Source organism: Canis aureus, chromosome 23 (assembly GCF_053574225.1).
Source record: "Canis aureus isolate CA01 chromosome 23, VMU_Caureus_v.1.0, whole genome shotgun sequence".
Classification (NCBI taxonomy): domain Eukaryota; kingdom Metazoa; phylum Chordata; class Mammalia; order Carnivora; family Canidae; genus Canis; species Canis aureus.
The window spans coordinates 24,536,142-24,562,952 of NC_135633.1; the positions used below are offsets into that span (position 1 = coordinate 24,536,142).

A 26,811-nucleotide genomic window follows, 5' to 3' on the forward strand; every position below is an offset into this window, starting at 1 on the left:
CCTGAACTCCCTTAAAAGCATCCAAATGACTAGATTGCATAGGCCATTAGACTTATAGCCCAGTACTCTAGATTAGCCAAATGGTCTGTCTAGAGATAAAATTTAAGTCATGAAATACAGATGGCAATGAAATCCATCAACCCAAGTATGACTGCATAACAATTAAAGGGTTGATTCCAGGATCTCTTATACCATGTTCTCTCATAAGGCAGAGTAGAAAGTATATAGCAAAGGAAACTTGGAAGTACTAAATGATATTAGAGGAAAGCCATTAGTGTGATGCCATGGAGGCCAAAGGAAGAAAATGTATCAAGAAAGAGAGAGCGGTTAATTGTGTTGAATGTTGTTGAGAAGCCAAGGAAGATAAGGACTTAAAATATTAGATACATAGAGATAGTTAATGATGATAGTAAATGCTCTTTGGTAGTTTGAGGCTAAAGTTATACTGGAGGAATGAAAGAGTTAGATAAAAGATGAATACATGGAGATAAGTTATAGATAACTTCTCTAAGAGATCTGGCTAAGAAAAAAAAGAGAACCGGGATCTGGGCAGGTTTATACTTGTTGCTTTTAATATGGAAGAGACTTGAGCATAATGAATAATGAATGTGAGAAGTGATTGAGATGGTAGGTTTGAATGACCAAGAGAGAGGAGGAACAATAATCTAAGCTTCCTTACATTAAATTGATAAAGTCATACTTCCAATGTCTTCTCTGGCAGGATAAATAGCAATCTAACCTTAGTTCCTCACTTTCCAGGTTTTATTTTCATTAGTTTCTAAGCTATTTATTCAATAACTATTTATTCAGTGTTGTATTTACAAGGCTAAACTAAGAACAACAAAAATAAGTTCAGAGACTTGACACATTCAGTTTTCATCTATTAAACTGGTGCAAATATAGGTTGGTGGGAGAAAGGTGTGGCTCTACATAACTTTTTAGTAACTCAGGCTGCTGGTGATTTACTTGGGTTCCCAAGTCACATGTGATACCAACATGGAAGAATGCATAGAGAAGGGTTTTCAAGCCAAGCCTAGAAGAGGCACATGTCACTTCCACTCACATTGAAAATAATGGCTAGAATTCAATCATACTCAACTCACAGGAGGCTGGAAAATGCCTCTCTGTGTGTCCAGGATGGGGAGGAATTAGATCTGGGGAACAACAGTCAATGTCTGTCATAAGCACCTACTATGGCCCAGGTACACTGTGGAATACTAAGGATGCAATGATAAAGGGGTTCAATGAAACTGTGTCCTCATAAATTCACATACAACTCAGTAGCAAATATTGTATTAAATAAGCATTTCCCAAACATAATGAGTGTTACAAGAGAAAAAGGAAGTGTGTTGTGGGAATACCTATCAGGGAACCTGAAGATTGAGAAGCAAAATGAATCTGAATCACATAGAAGATCATGTTTCAGAGGTTGTTATTTGAATTCCTTGGTTAAGACTGTTTTCACATCATACTGAAGACAAAACCTGTTAAGCCTTGGAAATAGCACCCTTAGAAGCAGAGCTGATTCCTATGCTTCTATAGCCAGATTGTCTTTTTGTTCCATACCACACAAGACCTCAAATAAACTGAAGTCCTGAAAGATCTCTCATCAGCTACCAGTCATCCTCAAATGGCCAATGTTATCTCCATCTGCCATCTCATACTTCCCATCTTAGCTGGTGACTCCCAAATCTTGCTAACTATTAGAATCATTTATGGAGTGTTTTTAAATTTATAGCTTTCTGAGCCCTATGCCAGACCTCCTGGACACAGAATCTACAATAACTATAGGTCAAAGCAAAAATGAAATGGGGAATTACTAATTTTTTGAACTGAATGAAAATGAAATATATTGAATTTGTGATATGCAGGCTGAAGCAGTACTTATAAGGAAATGTATAACAGTACAGGACCTATATAAGAAAAAATATCCCAGTAACTTCAGCTTCCACCTTAAGAATCTAGAAAAAAAGAGGAAGTTAAAAGCAATATAAGCAGAAGAAAGAAAATAATAAAGAGAGAAAAATCAACAAAAAAGAAAACAATAAAGAAAATCAATGAACTCAAAATCTATTTCATTGAGAAAAGAATTAAGACTGATAAGCCTCCAGCCAAACTGAACAGAAAAGAAAAAAAGAGAGAGAAGACACAAATTATCAATACTAGGAATGAGAGTGGTGACCTCACTACAGATGCTGCAGATATTAAAAGGATTATGAGAAATATTATGCTAATAAATTTCACAACTTAGATGAGATGGAAAACTTCTTGAAAGACCTAAAACATCCTAAGTCTGGATCATCTTTCACTCTTTCTTAGAGTCTTCCTTCCCATCACTCATCTTTTCTAAAGATACTTTTTCTGGTGATTTTCACTAGACGCAATTTTTACTCCCAAATTCCATACTTCTTACCTTTGAAAGTGTGGCTTCTCTCTAAATTTATATGTCTATATTTTAACATAAAATAACTCACAAGAACAGCTTAAAAATAAAGGGAAGGAACAGATTTCCTAGAAATTATGGTGGGGGAAGGCAGCCCCAGTGGCTCAGCGGTTTAGTGCCGCCTTAAGCCTGGGGTGTGATCCTGGATACCCGGGATCAAGTCCCATGTCAGGCTTCCTGCACAGAGCCTGCTTCTCCCTCTGCCTGTGTCTCTGCCTTTCTCTCAATATCTCTCTCTCTGTCATGAATAAATAAATGAATTTAAAAAATAATTATTATTATGGTGGGGAAAAAGACGAAAGGAAGAATAAGAAAAGGAAGAGGAGGAAATGGGTTCAGAAGTAAATCAGGGCTCTGGACATGTCTGGGAAGAAGACTCTGGAAGAAAAGCAGATCTACTTCCTATACAAACTACCCTGGAACCTATGATTTAAAGTGGACTTTCTCTCATCCACCTCAATTCTGCTCTAAGTGACAGATATTATAAAGGATACTTTGGGGTCAAAGAAAAAGCCCACATGGGTATTGCTAAGAGAATATGTAGTAAATGAAAGCTCCCTAAGGTCAGGTTCTCTGTCTTATTCTTCTGTATTGTTTTAAACCCCCCCTCCCAAAAAATAGTTCTTACTTTATGCTGAATAAGTAAATACATAAATGTGTTAATTAGTTGATGCTGGCTCATGACATGGTGATATGGTGCCACCTGCCTCAGCACTAACTCTTCCTGTAACCTTTCTCAGGAATGTCCATTTTTCCAAGAGACTCCCTTGCCTACCAGTTTCCATGGTGAAGTCTAACACCCCCATTAGCTTCCACAGGAGTGGAAAAGGCAGACTCCAATCTGACTCCCCATTAGTTTCATTCTCTTTGGATCAAGTCTAACATAAAGAAAGTTATGAGATGTCAGGGGAATGGACAAGAAGCTACTACCCCCACCTTACCCATGGTTTCACTTTCCATAGCTTCAGTTATCTGCAGTCAACCACAGTCTGGAAGCAGACATAACATTCAGACACATCATCAGAAAGTCAATAGTTGCCTAATTCTACATTATAATGCCTATATCAATCACCTCACTTCATCTCATCTTGTAGACACTTTATCATCTCACATCATCACAAGAATAAAGGTGAGTATGATACAATAAGATATTTTGAGTAAGAGACACCACATTCACATAACTTTTATTATGGTACATTATAATTATTCTATTTTATTATTAATTATGTTGCTAATCTCATATGGTACCTAATTTATAAATCAAACCTAGGTATGTATAGGTATGTATATATAGAAAAAACAGAACAATATATATATAAAGTTCAATATTATCTGCAGTTTCCAGCAACCACTGATGGTTTTGGAATGTATCCCCTGTGGATAAGAGGGGACTACTGTACCTTAAGAGATAAACAATAAACATCAACTCTGAGATCCTAAACCAATGGTATAACATGGTCATTTCCTAAATTCGGTCTGTTTATCTTAAAGACAAACAAGTAGAGGGTTAAACCTTCACATGTATGTTCATTGCACCCAAGAGAGTCTTATCTCAACTTAATTAAATTAAATTAAATATTGGATATCTTATTAATATGAACAAGTATGATGCAGAAGTCTCACCCAAACTTTTCTGAACTGTAAATGGTCCTGTTTTAAAGTATGAGCCAAGAGGTCTGGGGGCAATGAAGGGAAAAGGCTTCTTTTGGCCCCAAAAAATGATAAACAGCTTCATTTTATAACGTGTTACAGAATGCGGTTTGAAGGGCAAGATGGTGGAGGAGTAGGTGCCTCAACTCACCTGGCCCCACCAATGTACCTAGATTACTTTAAAATCATCCTGAAAACCTATGAATTCGACCTGAGATTTAAAGAGAGAATAGCTGGAACGCTACAGAGAGAAGGGTTTTTGCTTCTAACAAGGTAGGAAGGGGGGGGGGGGAATAACCAAAGAATCCAGTGGGGGAGGAGCCTCCCCCCCCCCCCCCCCGCGAGGAGCCAGGCTAAGGCCCGACTCAGGGACAGAAGGCCCAGTCCTAGAGAAGCAGGAACTTTAAAACATTCTTCCCGGACTTTAAGGCACTTAGCAGAGAAATTGAGGAGAATCGCAGGAGGGGCAGCGGAGCCTCCAGTCTCCCAGAGTCACTAATAGAAGTGCGCCCCTGGGGAGAGCGCACCACACACCAAGGGCAATCTCGGTAAAGGGTTGGAGCGCGCACCAGCAGGGCCTCGGGAGCAGATGGTCGGTCCGCCGGGGCTCCAGGCGGAGGGGGCTGCGCCCTGCTGCCTTCGGAAGCCACGGCCGGGGAGTGCGATTCCAGCAGCACAGGCTCCAGATCCCAGGGCATGGGGGACACAGCCCAAGATCCTGCGCTCCCCTGGGGCAGACGGAGGCGGGAAGGGCACAGGACAGCAAGGACTCTCCTGCCGCTGGGCGCCCCCAAGCAGGGCAGGTCAGTGCCCCCCACCCTCGGAGCATCCAGGACAGTGAGGACTGGGAGACTGCGGTAGTTATTGCAGGAGCTGACTCCAGGGATGGAGACCTGGCCACTGCCAGTGGGGTTGTTCCTCCTGGTGTCAGTCACCCTGTGCCTGGGACAGAGTGGGGCCGCCAGGGAACAGAGGCCTCATGGGGAAAAGAGCTCCCACTGAGCCCAGCACCAGCAGGGGGCAGGGCAGCTCCCCAAGGGCACACACCTGAGAATCAGCCCAGCAGGCCCATCATCCAGAAGACAAGCAGAGGAACAGGGGAAGAGCAAGTTCTTGGCCCAGCAGTGCTGGAAAGCTCCAGGGAAAGTCGAGGGACTTACAGTATATAGAACCAGAGGGTACCCCTCCTTTTTTTCACCTACGTTTTCCCAGTACAACTCGTTTTTATATCAGACTGTAAATTTCCAATTTTTTTCTCTTTTCCCACCTTAACTACATTATTTTACCACCTCTTGATTTTTAATATTCTTCCATTTTGACTTTCCTATTTCTATAATAACAGGTCCTAGATATATTTTCCACTTCTAGATTCCCTTCAACATAATCAGTTTAATTTTGGGAGATATACAAAATATGTTTTTTTGTTTTTTGTTTTTTGTTTTCTCTGCCTCTTTTTGTTCTACAATGGTGGAAGTTAATACCTTCTAAAACATGACCAGTATGCACCCAGAACCAAGTGGTATACTGTACTAGTTCATTCTGTGAGGTTCCTCATTCCCATTCTGCCCCCCTCTTTTTTTAAGATTTTATTTATTTATTCATGAAAGACAGAGAGAGAGAAGTAGGCTCCATACAGGGAGCCCTATGTGGGACTTAATCCCAGGACTCCAGGATCACGCCCTGGACCAAAGGCAGGCACCAACCCACTGAGCCACCTAGGGATCCCCTGCCCCCTCTTTTATCTCATTTATGTTATGGTGGTCAATGTTGAGGCCCTCCACAAGTATTTCTGGCTTATATAAATTTGGGACTGAGCATCTTATAGCCAACAGAACTTCATATACTCATAAACAAGAAGATCACCATCTAGAACCCCTCAGGTAGACTACATTCTCCCTCCACAACAACTTAATCACCACCACCACCTCCCAGTCCCCCCATTTTTCTCTCATTTTTTAATAATAAATTTATTTTTTATTGGTGTTCAATTTACCAACATACAGAATAACACCCAGTGCTCATCCTGTCAAGTGCCCCCCTCAGTGCCCACCACCCAGTCACCCCCACCCCGTGCCCTCCTCCCCTTCCACCACCACTAGTTCCTTTCCCAGAGTTAGGAGTCTTTATGTTCTGTCTCCCTTTCTGATATTTCCCACACATTTCTTCTCCCTTCCCTTATATTCCCTTTCACTATTATTTATATTCTCCAAATGAATGAGAGCATATAATGTTTGTCCTCCGATTGACTTACTTCACTCAGCATAATACCCTCCAGTTCCATCCACGTTGAAGCAAATGGTGGGTATTTGTCGATTCTAATGGCTGAGTAATATTCCATTGTATACATAGACCACATCTTCTTTATCCATTCATCTTTCAATGGACACCGAGGCTCCTTCCAGTTTGGCTATTGTGGACATTGCTTTATAATTGTCTTTCTGACATTGAATTGTAATCCAAATTCTGTAACTCTTGACAGAGAGGACTGTTTATGATTCTTTCTTTTGTCACAAGTTCTTCTTTCTAGCCATTTTGCTCAGTGCAGAGTGGCTGTATAGTGGGCTGTGTCAAGAATATCAACCACGACCTAAATAAATTTCACCCTAGGTGATTCTGCCAAGTCAGAGGCCAGATATTGGAAACTTAGATCAGAAAGAAATGAAAAAAAAAAGGACCACAAACATGTAAAACAAAATTTAAAACAAAGTAGTAAAAAAATAAAAGGCCAGGAATCCTAAAGAAGAAGAGAGATAATAAAAGAATAGAAAGAAGAAAGACAGTCTCTTCACAAATGGTGCTGGGAAAATTGGACATCCACATGCAGAAGCATGAAACTAGACCACTCTCTTGCACCATACACAAAGATAAACTCAAAATGGATGAAAGATCTAAATGTGAGACAAGATTCCATCAAAATCCTAGAGGAGAACACAGGCAACACCCTTTTTGAACTCAGCCACAGTAACTTCTTGCAAGATACATCCACGAAGGCAAAAGAAGCAAAAGCAAAAATGAACTATTGGGACTTCATCAAGATAAGAAGCTTTTGCACAGCAAAGGATACAGTCAACAAAACTAAAAGACGACCTACAGAATGGGAGAAGATATTTGCAAATGATGTATCAGATAAAGGGCTAGTTTCCAAGATCTATAAAGAACTTCTTAAACTCAACAGCAAAGAAACAAACAATCCAATCATGAAATGGGCAAAAGACACGAACAGAAATTTCACAGAGGAAGACATAGACATGGCCAACAAGCACGTGAGAAAATGTTCCGCATCACTGGCCATCAGGGAAATACAAAATCAAAACCACAATGAGATACCACCTCACACCAGTGTGAATGGGGAAAATTAACAAGACAGGAAACCACAAATGTTGGAGAGGATGTGGAGAAAGGCAAACCCTCCTGCACTGTTGCTGGGAATGTGAACTGGTGTAGCCACTCTGGAAAACCTTGTGGAGGTTCCTCAAAGAGTTAAAAATAGATCTGCCCTAACACCCAGCAATTGCACTGCTGGGGATTTACCCCAAAGATACAGATGCAATGAAATGCCAGGACACCTGCACCCCGATGTTTCTAGCAGCAATGTCCACAATAGCCAAACTGTGGAAGGCGCCTTGGTGTCCATCGAAAGATGAATGGATAAAGAAGATGTGGTCTATGTATGCAACGGAATATTACTCAGCTATTAGAAACGACAAATACCCACCATTTGCTTCAACGTGGATGGAACTGGAGGGTATTATGCTGAGTGAAACAAGTCAATAGGAGAAGGACAAACATTATATGTTCTCATTCATTTGGGGTATATAAAAAATAGTGAAAGGGAATAAAGGAGAAAGGAGAAAAAATTAGTGGGAAATATCAGAAAGGGAGACAGAACATGAGAGACTCCTAACTCTGGGAAATGAACAAGGGGTGGTGGAAGGGGAGGTGGGCAAGGGGTGGAGGTGACTGGGTGACGGGCATTGAGGGAGGCACTTGATGGGATGAGGACTGAGTGTAATGCTATATGTTGGCAAATTGAACTCCAATTAAAAAAAAAAGCTACTGGTCGCTCTGGAAAAAAGCATAAAGGATGCAAGAGACTCCATGACTGCAGAAATTAGATCTAATCAGGCCAAAATTAAAAATCAATTAAATGAGATGCAGTCCATACTGGAGGTCCTAATGACGAGGATTAATGAGGTAGAAGAACGAGTGAGTGACACAGAAGACAAATTGATGGCAAGGAAGCTGAGGAAAAAGAAAAACAATTAAAAGACCATGAGGATAGGTTAAGGGAAATAAATGACAGTCTCAGAAGGAAAAATCTATGTTTAATTGGGGTTCCCAAGGGTGCCGAAAGGGACAGAGGACCAGAAAGCATATTTGAACAAATCATAGCTGAGAACTTCCCTAACTTGGGGAGGGAAATAGGCATTCAGATCCAGGAGATAGAGAGGTTCCTCCCCCCTCCAAAAAAAAACAATAAAAACTGTTCAACACCTCGACATTTAATAGTGAAACTTGTAAATTCCAAAGATAAAGACAAAATCCTTAAAGCAGCAAAAGACAAGAGATCCCTAACTTATATGGGGAGAAATATTAGATTCACAGCAGACCTTTCCAAAGAGACCGCACAGGCCAGAAAGAGCTGGCAGGATAAATGTCAAGACATATTCAAGGTCCTAAATGAGAAGAATATGCATCCAAGAATACTTTATCCAGCAAGGCTCTCATTCAGAATAGGAGAGATAAAGAGCTTCCAAGATAGGCAGAAACTGAAAGAATATGTGACCACCAAACCAGCTCTGCAAGGAATATTAAGGGGGACTCTGTAAAATAAAGAAGAAGCCCAAAGAAATAATCCACAAAAATAGGGCCTGAATAGGTATTAAGATGACACTAAATTCATATCTTTCAATAGTAACTCTGAACATGAATAGGCTAAATGATCCCATCAAAATATGCAGGGTTTCAGACTGGACACAAAAGTAAGACCCATCAATTTGCTGTCAACAAGAGACTCATTTTAGAAGTAAGGACACCTCCAGCCTGAAAGTTAAAGGTTGGAGAACCATTTACCATACAAATGGTCTTCAAAAGAAAGCAGGGATAGCAATTCTCATATAAGATAAATTAAAGTTTATACCAAAGACTGCAGTAAAAAGGAAGAAGGACACTATATCATACTTAAAGGATCTATCCAACAAGAGGACATAACAGTCATGAATATTTATGCCCGTAATGTGGGAGCTGCCAAGTATATCAATAAATTAATAACCAAGGTAAAGACATACTTAGATAATAATACACTAATACTGGGAGACTTCAACACAGCACTTTCTGCAAATAACAGATATTCTAAGAACAGTTCCAAAGAAACTAGAGCTTTAAATGATACATTGGACCAGATGGATTTCACAGATATTTACAGAACTTTCCACCCAAACTCAACTGAATACACATTTTTCTCAAGTGCACAAGGAACTTTTTCCAAAATAGACCACATAGTGGGTCACAAATCAGGTCCCAAAGGATACCAAAAGATTATCTTGCCCCCTGCAAATTTTCAGATCATAATGCGTTGAAATTTTAAGTAAATCACAAGAAGAAATTTGGAAGTAACTCAAACACGTGGAGGTTAAAGAGCATCCCACTAAAAGATGAAAGGGTCAACCAGGAAATTAGAGAAAAATTAAAAAGATTCATGGAAACTAATGAAAATGAAGATACAATGGTTTAAAATCATTGGGATACAAGAAAAGCAGTCCTAAAAGGGAAATACATCACAATACAAGCATCCCTCAAAAAATCAGAAAAAAACTCAAATACACAAGCTACCCTTGCACCTAAAGGAACTGGACAAAGAACAGCAAATAAAACCTACAACAAGAAGAAGAGGGTTAATAAAGATTCGAGCAGAACTCAATGAAATAGAGACCAGAAGAACTGTAGAACAGATCAGCAAAACGAGGAGTTGGTGCTTTGAAAGAATTAATTAGTTAAAAAAGAATTAATTAGATAAACCATTAGCCAGTCTTATTAAAAACAAAAGAGAAAAGACTCAATAAAATCATGAATGAAAGGAGAGATCACAACCAATACCAAGGAAATACAAATGATTTTAAAAACATATTATGAGTAGCTATATGCCAATAAATTAGGCCATCTAGAAGAAATGGATGCATTTCTGGAAAACCAAAAACTACCAAAACCGAAACAGGAAATATCAGAAAGGGGACAAAACATGGAAGACTCCTAACTCTGGGAAACAAACTAGGGGTGGTGGAAGGGGAGGAGGGCGTGGGGTGGGGGTGACTGGGTGGTGGGCACTGAGGGGGGACTTGACAGGATGAGCACTGGGTGTTATTCTGTATGTTAGCAAATTGAACACCAATAAAAAATAAATTTATTATTTTAAAAAAAGGAAGAAATAGAAAACCTGAACAGGCCAGTAACCAGGGAAGAAACTGAAGCAGTCATCAAAAACCTCCAAAGACACAAAAGTCCAGGGCAAGATGGCTTCCCAGGGGAATTCTATCAAACATTTAAAGAAGAAACAATACCTATTCTACTTAAGCTTTTCCGAGGGATAGAAAGGGACAGAATACTTCCAAACTCATTTTATGAGGCCAGCATCACCTTAATTCCAAAACCAGACAAAGACTCCACAAAAAAGGAGTATTGGAGACTAATATCCCTGATGAACACAGATGCAAAAATTCTCAACAAGATGCCAGCCAACAGGGTCCAACAGTACATTAAAAATATTATTCATCATGACCAAGTGGGATTTATCCCCGGGATGCAAGGCTGGCTCAACACTTGTAAAGCAATCAATGTGATAGATCATATCACAAGACAAAACACAATGATCCTCTGATTAGATGCAGAGAAGGCATTTGACAAAATACAGCATCCATTCCTGATCAAAACTCTTCAGAGTGTATGGATAGAGGGGAAATTCCTCAGCATCTTAAAAGCCATCTAAGAAAAGCCCACAGCAAATGGGGAAAATGGGGAAACACTGGGAGTCTTTCCCCTAAGATCAGGAACACAACAGGGATGTCCACTCTCACCACTGCTCTTCAACATGGTACTAGAAGTCCTAGCTTCAGCAATCAGGCAACAAAAAGAAATCAAAGGTATTCAAATTGGCAAAGAACTCAAACTCTCCCTCTTTACCAATGACATGATACTGTATATATAAAACCCAAAAGACTCCACCCCAAGATTGCTAGAACTCAGACAGCAATTCAGGAGTGTGGCAGGAAACAAAATCAATGCCCAGAAATCAGTGGCATTTCTATACACTAACAATGTAACTGAGGAAAGAGAAATTAAGAAGTCAATCCCATTTACAATTGCACCCAAAAGCATAAGATACCTAGGGATAAACCTAACCAAAGAGCTAAAGGATCTATACCCTAAAAACTACAGAACACTTCTGAAAGAAATTGAGGACACAAAGAGATGGAAAAATATTCCATGATCATGGATTGGCAGAATTAACATTGTGAAAATATCAATGTTACCAGGGCAATTTAATGTTTAATGCAATCCCTATTAAAATACCATGGACTTTCTTCACAGAGTTGGAACAAATATCTTAAGATTTGTGTAGAATCAGAAAAGACCCTGAAGAGCCAGTGGAATATGGAAAAAGAAACCCAAGCTAGGGGCATCACAATGCCAGATTTCAGGTTGTACACAAAGCTGTGTTCATCAAGACAGTGTGATACTGGCATAAAAACAGACACATAGATCAATGAAACAGAATAGAGGATCCAGAAATGGCCTCTAACTCTAGGGTCAACTAATATTCCACAAAGCAGGAAAGACTATCCACTGGAAAAAGGACAGTCTCTTCAATAAATGGTGCTGTGAAAATTGACATCCACATGCAGAAGAATGAAACTAAACCACTCTCTTGCACCATACACAAAGATAAACTCAAAATGGATGAAGGATCTAAATGTGAGACAAGATTCCATCAAAATCCTAGAGGACAACACAGATAACACCTTTTTTGAACTTGGCCAAAGCAAATTCTTGCAAGATACATCCATGAAGGCAAGAGAAACAAAAGCAAAAATGAATTTTTGGGACTTCATCAAGATAAAAAGCTTCTGTAGAACAAAAGAAACAGTCAACAAAACTAAAAGACAACCTACAGAATGGGAGAAGATATTTGCAAATGACCTATCAGATAAAGGGCTAGTTTCCAAGATATATAAAGAACTTCTTAAACTCAACATCAAAGAAACAAACAATCCAATCATGAAATGGGCAAAAGACATGAACAGAAATTTCACAGAGGAAGACACACACATGGCCAACAAACACATGAGAAAATGTTCCGCATCACTGGCCCCAGGTGAAATACAAATCAAAACCACAAAAAGATACCACCTCACACCAGTGAGAATGGTGAAAATTAACAAGACAGGAAACAACAAATGTTGGAGAGGATGCGGAGAAAAGGGAACCCTCTTACACTGTTGGTGGGAATGTGAACTGGTGCAGCCACTCTGGAAAACTGTGTGGAGGTTCCTCAAACAGTTAAAAATAGACCTGCCCTACGACCCAGCAATTGCACTGTTGGGGATTTACCCCAAAGATACAAATGCAATGAAACGCCGGGACACCTGCACCCAGATGTTTCTAGCAGCAATGGCCACGATAGCCAAACTGTGGAAGGAGCCTCGGTGTCCAACGAAAGATGAATGGATAAAGAAGATGTGGTTTATGTATACAATGATTCATCTGTTTATTATCCACGTCTCCAATAGGCTTTCAAATATAAAAACAGATACACTCATCATATGAGTGTATTCATCATATGTCCGTACAGAAGCATGCATACATTCATTCATCATATGTCCATACAGAAGCATGCATACAAACATGTATAAAAAATCTGGAGAAGCGTGCCTCAAGAAGCTCAGTTAATTAGGCATCCAGTTGTTGATTTCAGCTCGTCTTGATCTTGAGGTGGTGGATTCAGGCCTGGAGTGGGTTCCATGATGGACTCCATGCTGGGCATGGAACCTACTTAAAACAAAAATCTGGACAAATAATCACCAAAATTCTAACAGTGTTTGTCTTTTTTTTAATTTTATTTATTTATTTATTTATTTATTTATTTATTTATTTATTTATGATAGTCACAGAGAGAGAGAGAGGCAGAGACATAGGCAGAGGGAGAAGCAGGCTCCATGCACCGGGAGCCCGACATGGGATTTGATCCCGGGTCTCCAGGATCGCGCCCTGGGCCAAAGGCTGGCGCCAAACCGCTGCGCCACCCAGGGATCCCGAGTGTTCGTCTTTTAATGTAATAAGTTTACATTTATATCTTGAGAGTGTAAAAGTTTATTTACAGTGATCATATACTGCTTTCCTAATAAGAAAGAGGATCTGTCTCTTTCTCTTTCATTCTCTTTCTCTCAATCCCAGTATCAGGGTACTACTGGGTAAGAGGCTACTTCTCCATCTAAAACAGCCAAAGTCTGCACTGACTCTAGTTTATACTCCTAGTCCTGCTGGCCACCACACATCTGAGCATATCAGATTCCATATGGCTCACAATTCTCATCTTTTAGTTTCCAGTTCAAGAAATCAGATGTGTTCTCTCCATACTCTCTCTACCAAGCAATCTTCCAGCTATAGCCAGGAATTTCTGGCTGGCTCTGTACTATGCTTTCTACTATACTACCTGCTTCTCACACTCATGTACTTCTCTTTGGACCTGCTATGGCACCCTCATGGGTGGTAGTCTCATTTCTGCCCCGTCTATTCCCACTGCACCCATACCTTCTCCTTACCATTCTGCTTCCTTCTAGAAGTGTCGTGTCTACCTTATGAGGCTCATACATAGACCTCTGGGACCATATTCATGCTAAGTATAGCTAGCACTTCTCCTACAGTCTTGTTTTACAAGCACTAATGCTTGGGCTTCCCTGGCAGGCCATTCAGAGCCTAGGAGATATGTGGTGTCCATTTATATGAACTACTCAGTTTCTTTGGAGCCATGCTTGTCCTAATCTTGATTTCTGGCTAGCCACATGGGCCACTGGCTTTGCTCAGCCTCATGATGCTTCCTGCTCTTGGTCCTGGTCTGTGAGAGACCCACCATTTCTGACATGTGCTTCTAGGTGTTCTCAACTGCATTTCTCCATAAAGTGTCTCTCCAGGTATCCAGTGAGTTCCTCCACTTCTAACTACACTATTTTCCAAACTAGCCACTTTTTGGGAATGACCCAAACATACTTCTGCTGCTGCTACCCAGGTAGGTGGAAAATAACAGGAAATTCCTATATGCAATGCTAAATGAGTTAGGAAGGAAATTAAATACCTCCTCTAAAAAATACAAGACTCTGGAAATGTCTAACTTACTACCTCATGGATTTCTCTGATAGTCCCTCCCCACAGTATGGGATTGAGCATCAAAAGACAATTCTTTGTGACCTCATATAATCCACTGATCCCCGTTAACAGTTTCCCCACTAGCATAATAGTGATACTAAACATATTACTGCCTAGATCAAAAAGTTGATAAGGAAAATAAGCATAGAAAAGTGTCCATGAGCTGTGAAAACTCTCAAAACAGAGTTTTGTAGGTAACTAGTCTTTTCAAGGTTCCATTTCTAATTCCCCTCTTAAGGGCTGGTGCCCAAGAGAACAGAAAGTATTTATTCTCTGTGAAGATTATCTTGAAGAAGGAGATCAAGCTATATTTCTTTTCCTAGGATCCAATATGGTTAGGCATTCTGAAGAAGAAATAACAGTTTTAAGCCAGATTATCTGACTGTATTATGCTCTTGTGTTTATTTTACTTTGCCATGCTTAATCCTTTGATCAAAATCAAAGATGTGCCATCTTCATCTTAGAATGCCATCTTCAACTTAGAATGCTAAGGACTATCAGTGAAAGCAATTAGAGATCTGTACTAAATGGTTAAGTGGGAAATAATAACCCTCCAGCTACAACTACCTCAGGGTTCTAATAATTATATAGAGAGAATTATAAAGGGAAAATAATATTTTAAAATGGGGATCAGTAGTATATAGTTCTGCCCCTATCCTATAGAGAAATTCTCCAACCAGTTTCATATTTAAAGAATCAGTTGTAAAAAGAAAAAAAAAAGAATCAGTTGTGTTTCTACTAGGGAAGATTTTTTTCCTAATACTGTCTTCCAAAATGTTGATATTAAAATCTGAATTGAAAAACTGAGTAAAAAGGAAGTTTTCATTGACACCTAGAGATCTGAAGTATGGTTGGTCACATGGAAAAGACGAAGGATACGCTGCCGGATCTCCTTTGTCTTGACTCCATAAACAATGGGGTTGAGCACAGGAGGTACAAGTAGGTAGGTGTTGGCCATAATGATGGGCAGGAAGGAGTCATGTCTCTTGCCAAAGCGGTGCACCATAGATAATCCAATGAAAGGTACATAGAATATGAAAACAGCACATACATGAGAGACACAAGTGCCAAATGCCTTTGCCTGGGCTTCACGTGTCAAGCCCAACACAGTCTTGAGGATAAGTAGATATGACAAGGAGATGAGAAGTGAGTCCAGGCCAATGGCAGAGATGATGACAATGAGGCCATAGATGATATTGACACGGATGTCAGCACAAGCCAGCTTCATGACATCTTGGTGTAGGCAGTAGGAATGGGAAAGAATGTTGGAGTGGCAGAAAGGCAGTCGTTTGATAAAAACAGGCAGGGGTGCCATAAGTGCAGTACCCCGTACCACAGCAGCCATGCCAATCTTCATAACACGAGGCAATGTTAGTACAGTGGCATGGCGTAGTGGGTGGCAAATGGCCACATAGCGGTCAAAGGCCATGGCCAGCAGTACTGTGGACTCCATGCCAGATAAAGAATGGATGGCAAACATCTGTAGTAGACAAGCATCAAACTGGATGGTAGTGGAATTGAACCAGAAGATGGCCATCATTTTGGGCATAGATGAGGTGGAGATAAGGATGTCAAGGCCAGAAAGCATGCAAAGAAAAACATACATGGGTTCATGTAGGCTGTGCTCAGTCCGCACAATGTAGATGATTGTCAGGTTACCCAATACAGCAATAAAGTAGAGGGAGCACAAGGGGAAGGCCAACCAGAACTGAGCTTCTTCCAAGCCTGGGAGGCCTATTAAAATAAAATATGTGGCACTGGATTCATTGCCATTGGGGTCCACCATAGTGAAGAAGCTGAGCCTCAACCAGTGCCAGGCAATTAGACACTGGAATACAAAAACAAGCCATTGTCAGATGCTCCAGGATCTCAATATCATGCTTTTTCCCCTCCAACTTGATGTCCTATTCTCTGACCCAAACTAACTTCATTGCCTATCCACACTCTGATTCTATTCTAAACTCAATTTAACCACCATTTGTAACTCAAGACCCAGTTCTAATTACTAATCCTACCTCTAAAGTCAATTCTAAAAACAACAGAAATACTAGGACAAAAATTCTAAGTATATTTTAAGTCATTTAATTCACCAAAAATGGTTGTTGACTATTGACTATACTGACTGAGTATACATCAGACTTAGATGATAACAAATCCCATCACTTCCTCTACCCTTTCCTACCCATATGCTCCTCTATGCTCAATACCAACTGTAATTCTATAAAACTAATTCCAATCCAAATGTAGCAGTACTAACACAGAGCAACACTGTAACCTAATTTTATCATTAATATTAATGATGTTTCCAATTCTAACCTTTACCCTAACTTGAACATTAATCTAACATTTAATTCTGGTAGCTATTTCAAACTTGATCTAAAACTTAATACTACCTATTTTATTATGATAAACCCTAATCTACAGTTTTAAACTGACATACTAACTTTATTCTAAACTCTAACTCTACATTTTACTCTTGCCCAAATGTCCATCTGGAGTCTTACATTGTCCAGACTACCCAGTTTATATCACAAAACAAACAATGGCTGCACTGGATGCCACTGGTATCCCACTAAATCCCCATCACCAAACCTATATATATATATATCCATTTGAGTGATAAAGGCTCACAGTTCTCCCTTTCCCCACAAAATTATCCTTGATCAAATGAGAGACACTTCACCCAGAAGTTATACTATCCTCTAGGACAAATCTAGAGGTCAGTGATTGTCTGACTCAAAGGGCCAAAAGGCCAACTGCTTTGCCTTTAGGTAAGACCAAATCTTGCACTGTGTTCTTCAGAACTTCCTGAAGAACCAGACCTTGCTGAGACCACAGCCTTGCTTAGCTTTCTTCCTCTCCTCTATCCTGCTTCTCTCACTCCTCTTCTCAAGACAGTCATTTGTCATTGTATCATTTAAAAAAGAATCACCATCTCAAGCTCTGTTTCTAGGGGATCCACCAAGTGTAAGAGTAGGACTGACACAGGAAACTAAATCTGAAAGATGGTAGCATTAGAAGCACTGCAGGAAAAACCAATCCTATAGCAGATCCCTGAATCTGGCTACAAAAGTGATGGATCTAAGTAGATACTGTTGAGATGGAAAATATCAGACTTGAGTTTTCTCAGATCCTTTCTCTCTATTGAAATAATTATAGAGTTAACTTACTTCTTCCTTTCCATTTTTCCATCCATAAATATTCATGTACTTCTATGATTTATTATATTATGATTATATAGATTTATACTATACTCATTATATACATGAAAATAATAATCTGGGAACAAGATATCTCCTCTTTCCATTATGGATATAATGTCACTTACTGCTAGGATATATCTAAGATAATCTTATCTTGGGAAGAAAAAAGAAAGGTCAGATTCCTAAGATCTTGACAACTGGGATGGGAATTGCCAGAGAGCAGTTGTGCGCATGTCATTCATAACTCAAGGCCCAGCCTAATCACTAATATCACTAAAATCAATCCTGAAAACTAGCGAAATACTGAGACAAGTTGCCAGAGAGCAGCAAAGTGTGAAAAAGAACTTATGGCCAGCATCAGGAAAGATTTATACCATTCACTGGGCTTAGGATGTGTCAGTAATCTCTGTGTCACTATTGAGCTATTATGCAGAGGTCTCCTCAAACCATCCAGAGAGCAAAGCACTGGGAACATGAGTTTTAGAACAGATAGTGAAAGTTTAATCCAAACTGCTGGAGAGAGATGGTAGAAGGAGCCATATTTAACCTAGAATTTCAGGCAAAGAAGCCAAAGCCATCAGTGTCTTAATCTTCCTACTGACCTCTCTGTAATCTATGACACTATGAGCAGTTCCCTCCTTCTCAAAAATTTCTCCCTCCTCTTCCTGCTGCTCCTAATCTCTCTCTCTTTACCAGTTCTTAGTCTCCTTTATGGATCTTCAGCCTCCTCTCCTTGACCCTTAAGTATACTTTTAGATAATAATGCTCTCAGTATTTTATCCCTCATTCTCCTCTTGTTACATACCCTCCACCTTGGCCATCTTGTTTCTTTTGATAAATCCATTTGTTATATATGAACTACTGATTCCCAAATTTGTTAGCAAGCTTTGAATTGTCTGTTGTGATCCAGATTCATAATTCTGGATCACAGAATTTATGCTCTACATAAATGCAAAGTAGACATGCAGTAAAGTTTACGCTCAAAAGGTGAGGTGACCTAGGATCCCTTTTCTGCAGACATCAGCAAGAATGCTCTGCTACGCCAGAGGGGCAGATATCTATGCCATCCAAAAATTTCACATGAACACACATGGTAGAACAGGATCACAATGTGCCAAGTCTTACTGAAAGGAATCACCTTTCTGTCTCTCAAACACATCAAATTCTCCCTGTCCAAAAAACAACTCTTCCAGAGGCAGTATTATGTGGTTGTTAAGACTATGAACTTTGAAATTAATCCTGGATTCATATCCTAGTAGACAATTTCACTAGCTGTGCCATCTGGGAAAACCATTTAATCTTTCTAAATCTCAGTTTCCCCATCATTAAAATGAGGAAAATAGTTGCTGCCTAACAGAGCTCAATGTAAGGATTCAGTCAGATGATGATTATAAAGCATTTAACACAATGCCTGACACACAGTAAATGTGCCAATAATTACATATGTTGTTTACTGTTTTCTTCTAGCATGTTCTTTCTTCTGTAGGGGTGGCCTGAACAGCCACACAAGCTCAGATGCTCTGATTCTGTCTGTCATGCCTCCAGTGCATCCTTCTTCATCTGCACAATTCCAACAATCTTCCAACCAAATGAAATCAGCTCACTATCTATTGTATAAAAAAATACCTCTCAAAGTTCCAAATTAATTCTAGAAAAAAAGATTAAGATTGTTGCAAAAACTCTGTCTTCCAATATCTGGCCCTAGGCTTCTCTCTCGCCACTGCTGACCATGGCCTCTGTGCTCCAGCCACAGTAGAATGCATGCTGTTTCTTGAAGGTGGCATTCAGTCTCATGCTTCTATGTCTTTTTGTCCTCTTTACTTCTCATACCTTCAAGATATTCCTAAATCCCCTTTCTTCACTTCCCACTGAGCAAAATCTTACTCATCTTTCACAACTTGGTTTACTGTCTTTCTCCTATGCTGTTTTGCTAACCTTCTACCCCTGGGTATAATTAAATATTTACTGCCCTGTGCTCCCCAAGAATGTGTTTTAGGTCTCTTTTCAAGCATTTACATTCCTGAACTATAATCATTACTATGTTTGTTTTCCCCTGAATTATGGATTCTTGAATGGCAGGAATCCTACCATATTTATTAATTAGTATTTAGTTAACATTTATTGAAAATAAAAGTGAGTTTTATCAAAAGAAGAATCCTTCAACAGACATCTAATGAGGATGGCACAGACAAGGAGGTAGGAAGGACTGCCAGTTGTATGACCTATAGAGACTCTGGAGAATGAAAGAATGTTTAGAAGGTCAGTGCAGAGTAGCCTTAATTTTGGAACAAGAATATTTAGGGTCAAACAGAAAAGGCCTTTCTTACCCAAGGAGCCAGAAGGCATGAGAGAATACACAGAGAATGGGGCAGGTACAAAGCCTTGGCTCTACATAAATAGAGACAAAGTAGTGTCTGCAAAGTAGACATGCAGTGTAGTTTACGCTTGAAATATGGGGTGACCTAGGATCCCTTTTCTGCAGACATCAGCAAGAATGCTCTGCTACTCCAGAGGGCCAGATATCTACACCATCCAAAAATTTCACATGAGCACACATGGTAGAATGGGATCACTATGTGCCACCTTAGGAAACACTGGGAAAGAATCATGGATTGGCATATTCCACCCTATTACTTCTCAGGGCCAAGTGATGTGGTTAGCAGAATTCTGAGGCTGGAAATTCAAGTCTCAGCTCAGAATAAATGCAGAAGACAATAACAACCTTATATTGCTGATGCAAAATTATGTGGTAAGGCATGTCAAAGGATGTTGCAAAACTGTATCACAATGTACAAAGAAAGCACTTTTTACATTTTTTTCCATTAAAATGGGGAACAAGGTCCCTGAGTATGTACAAAGTTTCCAAAAACTTCATTTCCTCCTATTCATCACCTAAACTGCCACCCCACCCTGGGCATATACTCATACACACACACACACACACACACACACACACACACACACACACGGTAACTAGCAGTTGATCTCTCACAATGGCAAAGACTAAGCACTGATGTGGAGAAATCAGACAACAAGAAGAGGACTCAGTTGTCTGGGAAGAGAGGCACTTCAGTGTTATAAAGTGGGTTCCTACTACTGGTGGAAAATATCAGGCTAGGCCACAGAACACTCCAGCAAAAGAAAAATGAAAGAGTAGTAGGGGGACCAGCCAGAAGGCACAAGCCCTGAAGCATCCCAATCTCCGACAGTCCTGCCAGAAGGCACGCAGAAGAAACCAATGTTATCCAGTCTAAATGGGCTGTTGGATTGTACCCAAAAGCATAAGATACCCAGGAATAAACCTAACCAAAGAGCTAAAGGATCTATACCCTAAAAACTACAGAACACTTCTGAAAGAAATTGAGGAAGACACAAAGAGATGGAAAAATATTCCAAGCTTATGGATTGGAAGAATTAATATTGTAAAAATGTCAATGTTACCCAGGGCAATTTACACGTTTAATGCAATCCCTATTAAAATACCATGGACTTTCTTCAGAGAGTTGGAGCAAATTATTTTAAGATTTGTGTGGAATCAGAAAAGACCCCACATAGCCAGAGGAATATTAAAAAAGAAAACCATAGCTGGGGGAATCACAATGCCAGATTTCAGGTTGTACTACAAAGCTGTGGTCATCAAGACAGTGTGGTACTGGCACAAAAACAGACACATAGATCAATGGAACAGAAGAGAGAATACAGAAGTGGACCCTCAACTTTATGGTCAACTAACATTCGACAAAGCAGGAAAGACTATCCACTGGAAAAAAGACAGTCTCTTCAATAAATGGTGCTGGGAAAATTGGACAGCCACGTGCAGAAGAATGAAACTAGACCACTCTCTTGCACCATACACAAAGATAAACTCAAAATGGATGAAAGATCTAAATGTGAGACAAGATTCCATCAAAATCCTAGAGGAGAACACAGGCAACACCCTTTTTGAACTTGGCCACAGTGACTTCTTGCAAGATACATCCATGAAGGCAAGAGAAGCAAAAGCAAAAATGAATTTTTGGGACTTCATCAAGATAAGAAGCTTTTACACAGCAAAAGAAACAGTCAACAAAACTAAAAGACAACCTACAGAATGGGAGAAGATATTTGCAAATGACGTATCAGATAAAGGGCTAGTTTCCAAGATCTATAAAGAACTTATTAAACTCAACAGCAAAGAAACAAACAATCCAATCATGAAATAGGCAAAAGACATGAACAGAAATCTCACAGAGGAAGCATGTCTATACATGGCCAACAAGCACATGAGGAAATGCTCCGCATCACTTGCCATCAGGGAAATACAAATCAAAACCACAATGAGATACCACCTCACACCAGTGCGAATGGGGAAAATTAACAAGGCAGGAAACTGCAAATGTTGGAGAGGATGTGGAGAAAGGGGAACCCTCCTGCACTATTGGTGGGAATGTGAACTGGTGCAGCCACTCTGGAAGCTGTGTGGAGGTTCTTCAAAGAGTTAAAAATACATCTGCCCTACGACCGAGCAATTGCACTGCTGGGGATTTACCCCAAAGATACAGATGCAATGAAACGCTGGGACACCTGCACCCCGATGTTTCTAGCAGCAATGTCCACAATAGCCAAACTGTGGAAGGAGCCTCAGTGTCCACCGAAAGATGAATGGATAAAGAAGATGTGGTTTATGTATACAATGGAATATTCCTCAGCCATTAGAAACGACAAATACCCACCATTTGCTTCAACGTGGATGGAACTGGAGAGTATTATGCTGAGTGAAACAAGTCAATCGGAGAAGGACAAACATTGTATGGTCTCATTCATTTGGGGAATATAAAGGATAGTGAAAGGGAATAAAGGGGAAAGGAGAAAAGATGAGTGGGAAATATCAGAAAGGGAGACAGAACATGAGAAACTCCTAACTCTGGGAAACGAACAAGGGGTGGTGGAAGGGGAGGTAGGCAGGCAGTGGGGGTGACTGGGTGACGGGCACTGAGGGGGGGCACTTGATGGGATGAGCACTGGGTCTTATTCTATATGTTGGCAAATTGAACACCAATAAAAAAATAAATAAAACGTGTGAAAAAAATAAATGGGCTGTTGGTAATTAAAACCATTTGCACACACTCAGAGAGAAATCGGAACTACGTCACTCTATTTTGAAATAAAAAATACTCACGGAAAATAAACAAAGTTTTTTTTTCTTTCTTTGTTTTCTTTTTTTTCTCTTTCTTCCTTTTTTTTTTTTTTTTTTTTTCCTGAAAGCTTGCACTCCCCTAGCCCCAGGGAATAGACCTGGGATTTTCTCTGAAAAAGTTAAACTATCTCAGCAAGTCCCAGCCATATACCTTGGAGAACTATGAAGGACATCTTGGATCTTTCTTGAGGATGGAGGGAGCAGAAGCTGTCAGCTACACAGGGTAAAAATACACTTTGAGTCCTTCAATCCTCATTCCTTCCTCCTGGCTTCCAGGACTCTGTCCCCCAGTGGCAGCTCAGCCCTTATGACCAGTCCATCCTCACATTCTTCTCAGAGACTGATGGAAAGGCAGTCAGGGAGGTTGACCAGGGCTACAAACTCTACTTCTTCTGATCCAAGAGAATAATAATGAGGTCATTCTCAATGCTGATTTTATTGCTTTTTATGATAACAGAAATAACTCAATGTCTACAAAATGTTGGACACTGTAAAAAGATTTTCTCTAAACTAAGAACAATTCTACATGATAGGAATTCTATTCTCTATATTAAAGCTCAGAAAACAGGGTCCCAAGGGATTAAATAATATTCCCAGAGTGTTATTAACAGTTGACTAGTAAAGCGGAAATTTAATCTGGACTGTCTAACATCAAGGCCTGTACTTTTTCTACTATTCTGGGCTGCCCTTAATTGTGCTGCACTTTCTGAAAGTAATAAAATCTTCCCAAGAGGAAGGGTAGAAGAGCTTAGTAAGTAGGACAGCTGGCCCTGGTAGATGCTTGGAAGGGAACTCAAGAGGGCAGCAAAAAGGACCTCCCTGAACTAGGACTTGGGAACTTTCCTTTCAGCCCCAATTCCTCTGGCTGACTCTGGGTAGGTCCCACAGTGGATATTAAAAAACTTTATCCTCTACCAAGTACTTCCTTCTTATATAATGAGTCTCTCATCAATCTGATAGGCAGGTATTATTAATCCCATTTGACTAATAAGGATGTTGAGGGCTAATTAGAGCTCTCCATGCCAAATCCATATGCTTTCCAATAGACCAGGCTACTGCCCTGTCCTTTCCCAGTCTCCTTAAGAATGGACCGATGTTTTATAAGGATTATTTTCATGTAAATCTCTAAGAAATCTAAACTCTGAGAACCTATGAGTCGAGAAGGCCTCTCCAGGATTCAGGATACCTAACCAGCTCTCCCTGTTTAGGTGCAGCAGGGAAGGTAAACAAGCATAGAATGGAAGAAGGGATTCATAGTTATTGCCATTGTCTGGGCTAAACACACAGAATGCACCATGCATTGAGACAAATTATGCAGCAGTGTAGGGATCTCTGGTGCCCTTGCCAGCCTCTGTGGGAACATCTAGAAGAGAATATCCTTTGAGGGATCCTGGAATATCTGGAAGCTTCTGACTCCTACTCCCAGGCACAGAGAGGGAAGGCTGACTTCAGGGGCAATGAAGCCAATACTGTGGTGGACAAGAACTATAGAATCTCATCACTCAGTTCATGAGAGGGGGGCGCTTTCCTTAATACTTCATGAGTGTGGGATCCCTGGGTGGCGCAGCGGTTTGGCGTCTGCCTTTGGCCCAGGGCGCGATCCTGGACACCCAGGATCAAGTCCCACGTCGGGCTCCTGGTGCATGGAGCCTGCTTCTCCCTCTGCCTCTCTCTCTCTCTCTCTCTCTGTGTGTGACTATCATAAATAAAAAAAAAATTTTTTTTTAAAAATACTTCATGAGTGTGGTAGCCCTAGAATCACTTCCACCCCAAATCATCCACATCCTCAGTTCCCCCCTACCTTGTTTGGATTTGATAAAGCAGATGAACCCTTGTAGGGCCTTGGCCACTCATTTTAGAATAGCCAAAATGAGAACAGAAATTCTCTCTTTTCCGAACTCAAAAAAAGTAGAGTGAGGTTCCCTGTCCCACTCTATTCACTCAAGTCAGCCTGCCCCCAAAAACCACCCCTAAACAGAGCTCCAGGGATTCAAGTCCCTGCCCCTCCACTTCCCACATAGGACCAGAGTCAATAAAAGTCCCACAGACTTGCAAAGTTTGAACTGGTAATCAGTGCCCATCAGAGCTACTCTGCTGCCTTCACCTGGGGAAATGCAGTGCAATAAAAAAGTGTGATCTTGGATTTTGATTGATATACTGATGTTTTTCCAGTAATTATTGATTGAGTGATTGCCATGTGCCAGATCCTGTGCTAAGCACTGGAGATAATAAGACACAGAATAAACAAGGCACAGCTCAGAATTTCAGGGGTGGGGAGAAATTGAGACAAAACATGCAGCTATTACAACATGTGATAAATGCTAGGACAGGGTGAAGTATGGGCCTCAAGAGCAAAGAAGACAATATCTTATCAAGTTGTCAGGCTCAGAGGGCTTCTCTGAGGAGGTGACCTCTGAACCAAGACTTGTGGAGCCAATCACAGTTAACCATGCATGATTGGGAGTACAGGAACAGCAGCACTCAGTTAGACTATAAAAACATATTGAGTACCTACCAGTACCCAAAATTGGAGTTAAAACAGAGGATGAAACAGAAAAGATCACTGTTTTCATAGAGCTCATGTACTAGGAGGGAAATAACAAAAAGTAAACAAATAAATAAGCAAGAGCATATCAGGTAAAGATAAGTGCACTGAAGATAAAGTGGAGTGAGAGGTCAGAAAAGGACAAGGAGGGCACCCATATTTGAGAAGGAATCAGTGACAGCCTATCTGAGGAGGTGACATAGGAGCTGACAACTGTATGATAAAAACATGCCAGCCATTCTGAGATCTAGGGAAAGATCAAAGGAGACAACGAAAGGAAGAGGTTTTCTGTTCTGGGGATTAACAGAACAGAAAGAATGTCAATATAGCCAGAGTATCAAGAGCACAGGAGAGGTTTAGAAGATGAGGTCAGAAAGGAGGACAAAGGCCAGATCATGTAATAGCTTATAGGACATGGTGAAGGGCTTTGATTTAATTCTGAGTGATGTGGGGGGAAGTAAAGCAACAGACTGGATGTTATTTGTTGTTAAAAGTGTACACTGGCAAATTTGAAGACCCAGAGAGAACATACCTTGTTTGGAAAGCTGCAAGTAGTTCAGTGGGGCTGGGAATGGAATGCACAACAGTGGAAGTCATAGTGTAGGTGGGAATCCACTTTTTATATGGGATGAAAACTGGACCCTGATCCTAGGCACAGACTGAGTCAGGACCACAGCCCCAGAGGATTGTTAAATTCCAATATCAGCCATAGTCTGATGCCTGATATAGGTTACAGAATGAGCACGATCCCCCAATCACAAACTGAGCTTCCACCACACTAACAACCTGGAACTGGTCCTGTTAACACACAAACCCTAATCTAACTCTAACCCAATCCCAACCCAGTCTGTTCTCTGTCGCCATTTACCTTAATCATTTAGGCCAACTCCTGTAAGACCTACATGAGCACTCCAGGAAACTGATAGTTAAAAAGCTGCTTAAAAACTACCCATAGGCAGCTTCTACCACTGTCCATGCTTCCCTTCATTCCACATAGAAACTGCTAACACTGTCCTTTGAGTCAGGAGCCTCTTCATGCTCCCTGGCTCCATTCCTATACTTCTAGTTCATCACAGCCTGGTTTTTCCTTCACTGGGCAGGTCTACCGGGAAATCCCTTAGCTGCAAAAAATCCACACACCTATGCATACCCCCTGGTCTCCTGCACTCACCTCAATGGCCTAGAAGGAATGTGTCTTTTTCTCCAGTCCTCTTCCCAAAGAGGTTTGGCAGACTGCGCTGAAGTACAGCACTCTCTGTCCCCAGCCCCTCCTTTGGGCCAGCCTGATCAACATTATTTATTCCCTGTCTTACCTCCTCCCTTCTTCTTCTTCTCCCTTCTGGGGGAGTGGAGGTACTGCCCAGAGGGTCTATTAGCA

At 40.6% G+C, this 26,811-nt stretch overlaps 1 protein-coding gene and 1 long non-coding RNA gene across 3 annotated transcripts in view; both read right to left on the reverse strand.

Annotated features, from left to right (window-relative positions):
* The window catches only part of LOC144294813 (uncharacterized), a 91,324-nt gene that overhangs the window by 43,247 nt on the left and 21,266 nt on the right, over nt 1-26,811 (reverse strand). The window lies entirely within an intron of this gene.
* On the reverse strand, nt 13,259-17,425 carry LOC144295459 (olfactory receptor 51E1). The gene has a single exon (XM_077867858.1). It carries the CDS (start codon nt 16,293-16,295, stop codon nt 15,342-15,344), a length of 954 nt encoding a protein of 317 aa, XP_077723984.1. The 5' UTR covers nt 16,296-17,425; the 3' UTR covers nt 13,259-15,341.

Bases quoted from the DNA above. Each gene is read 5' to 3' on its own strand.
- LOC144295459 (XM_077867858.1), bottom strand. From the start codon at position 16,295: ATGGTGGACCCCAATGGCAATGAATCCAGTGCCACATATTTTATTTTA.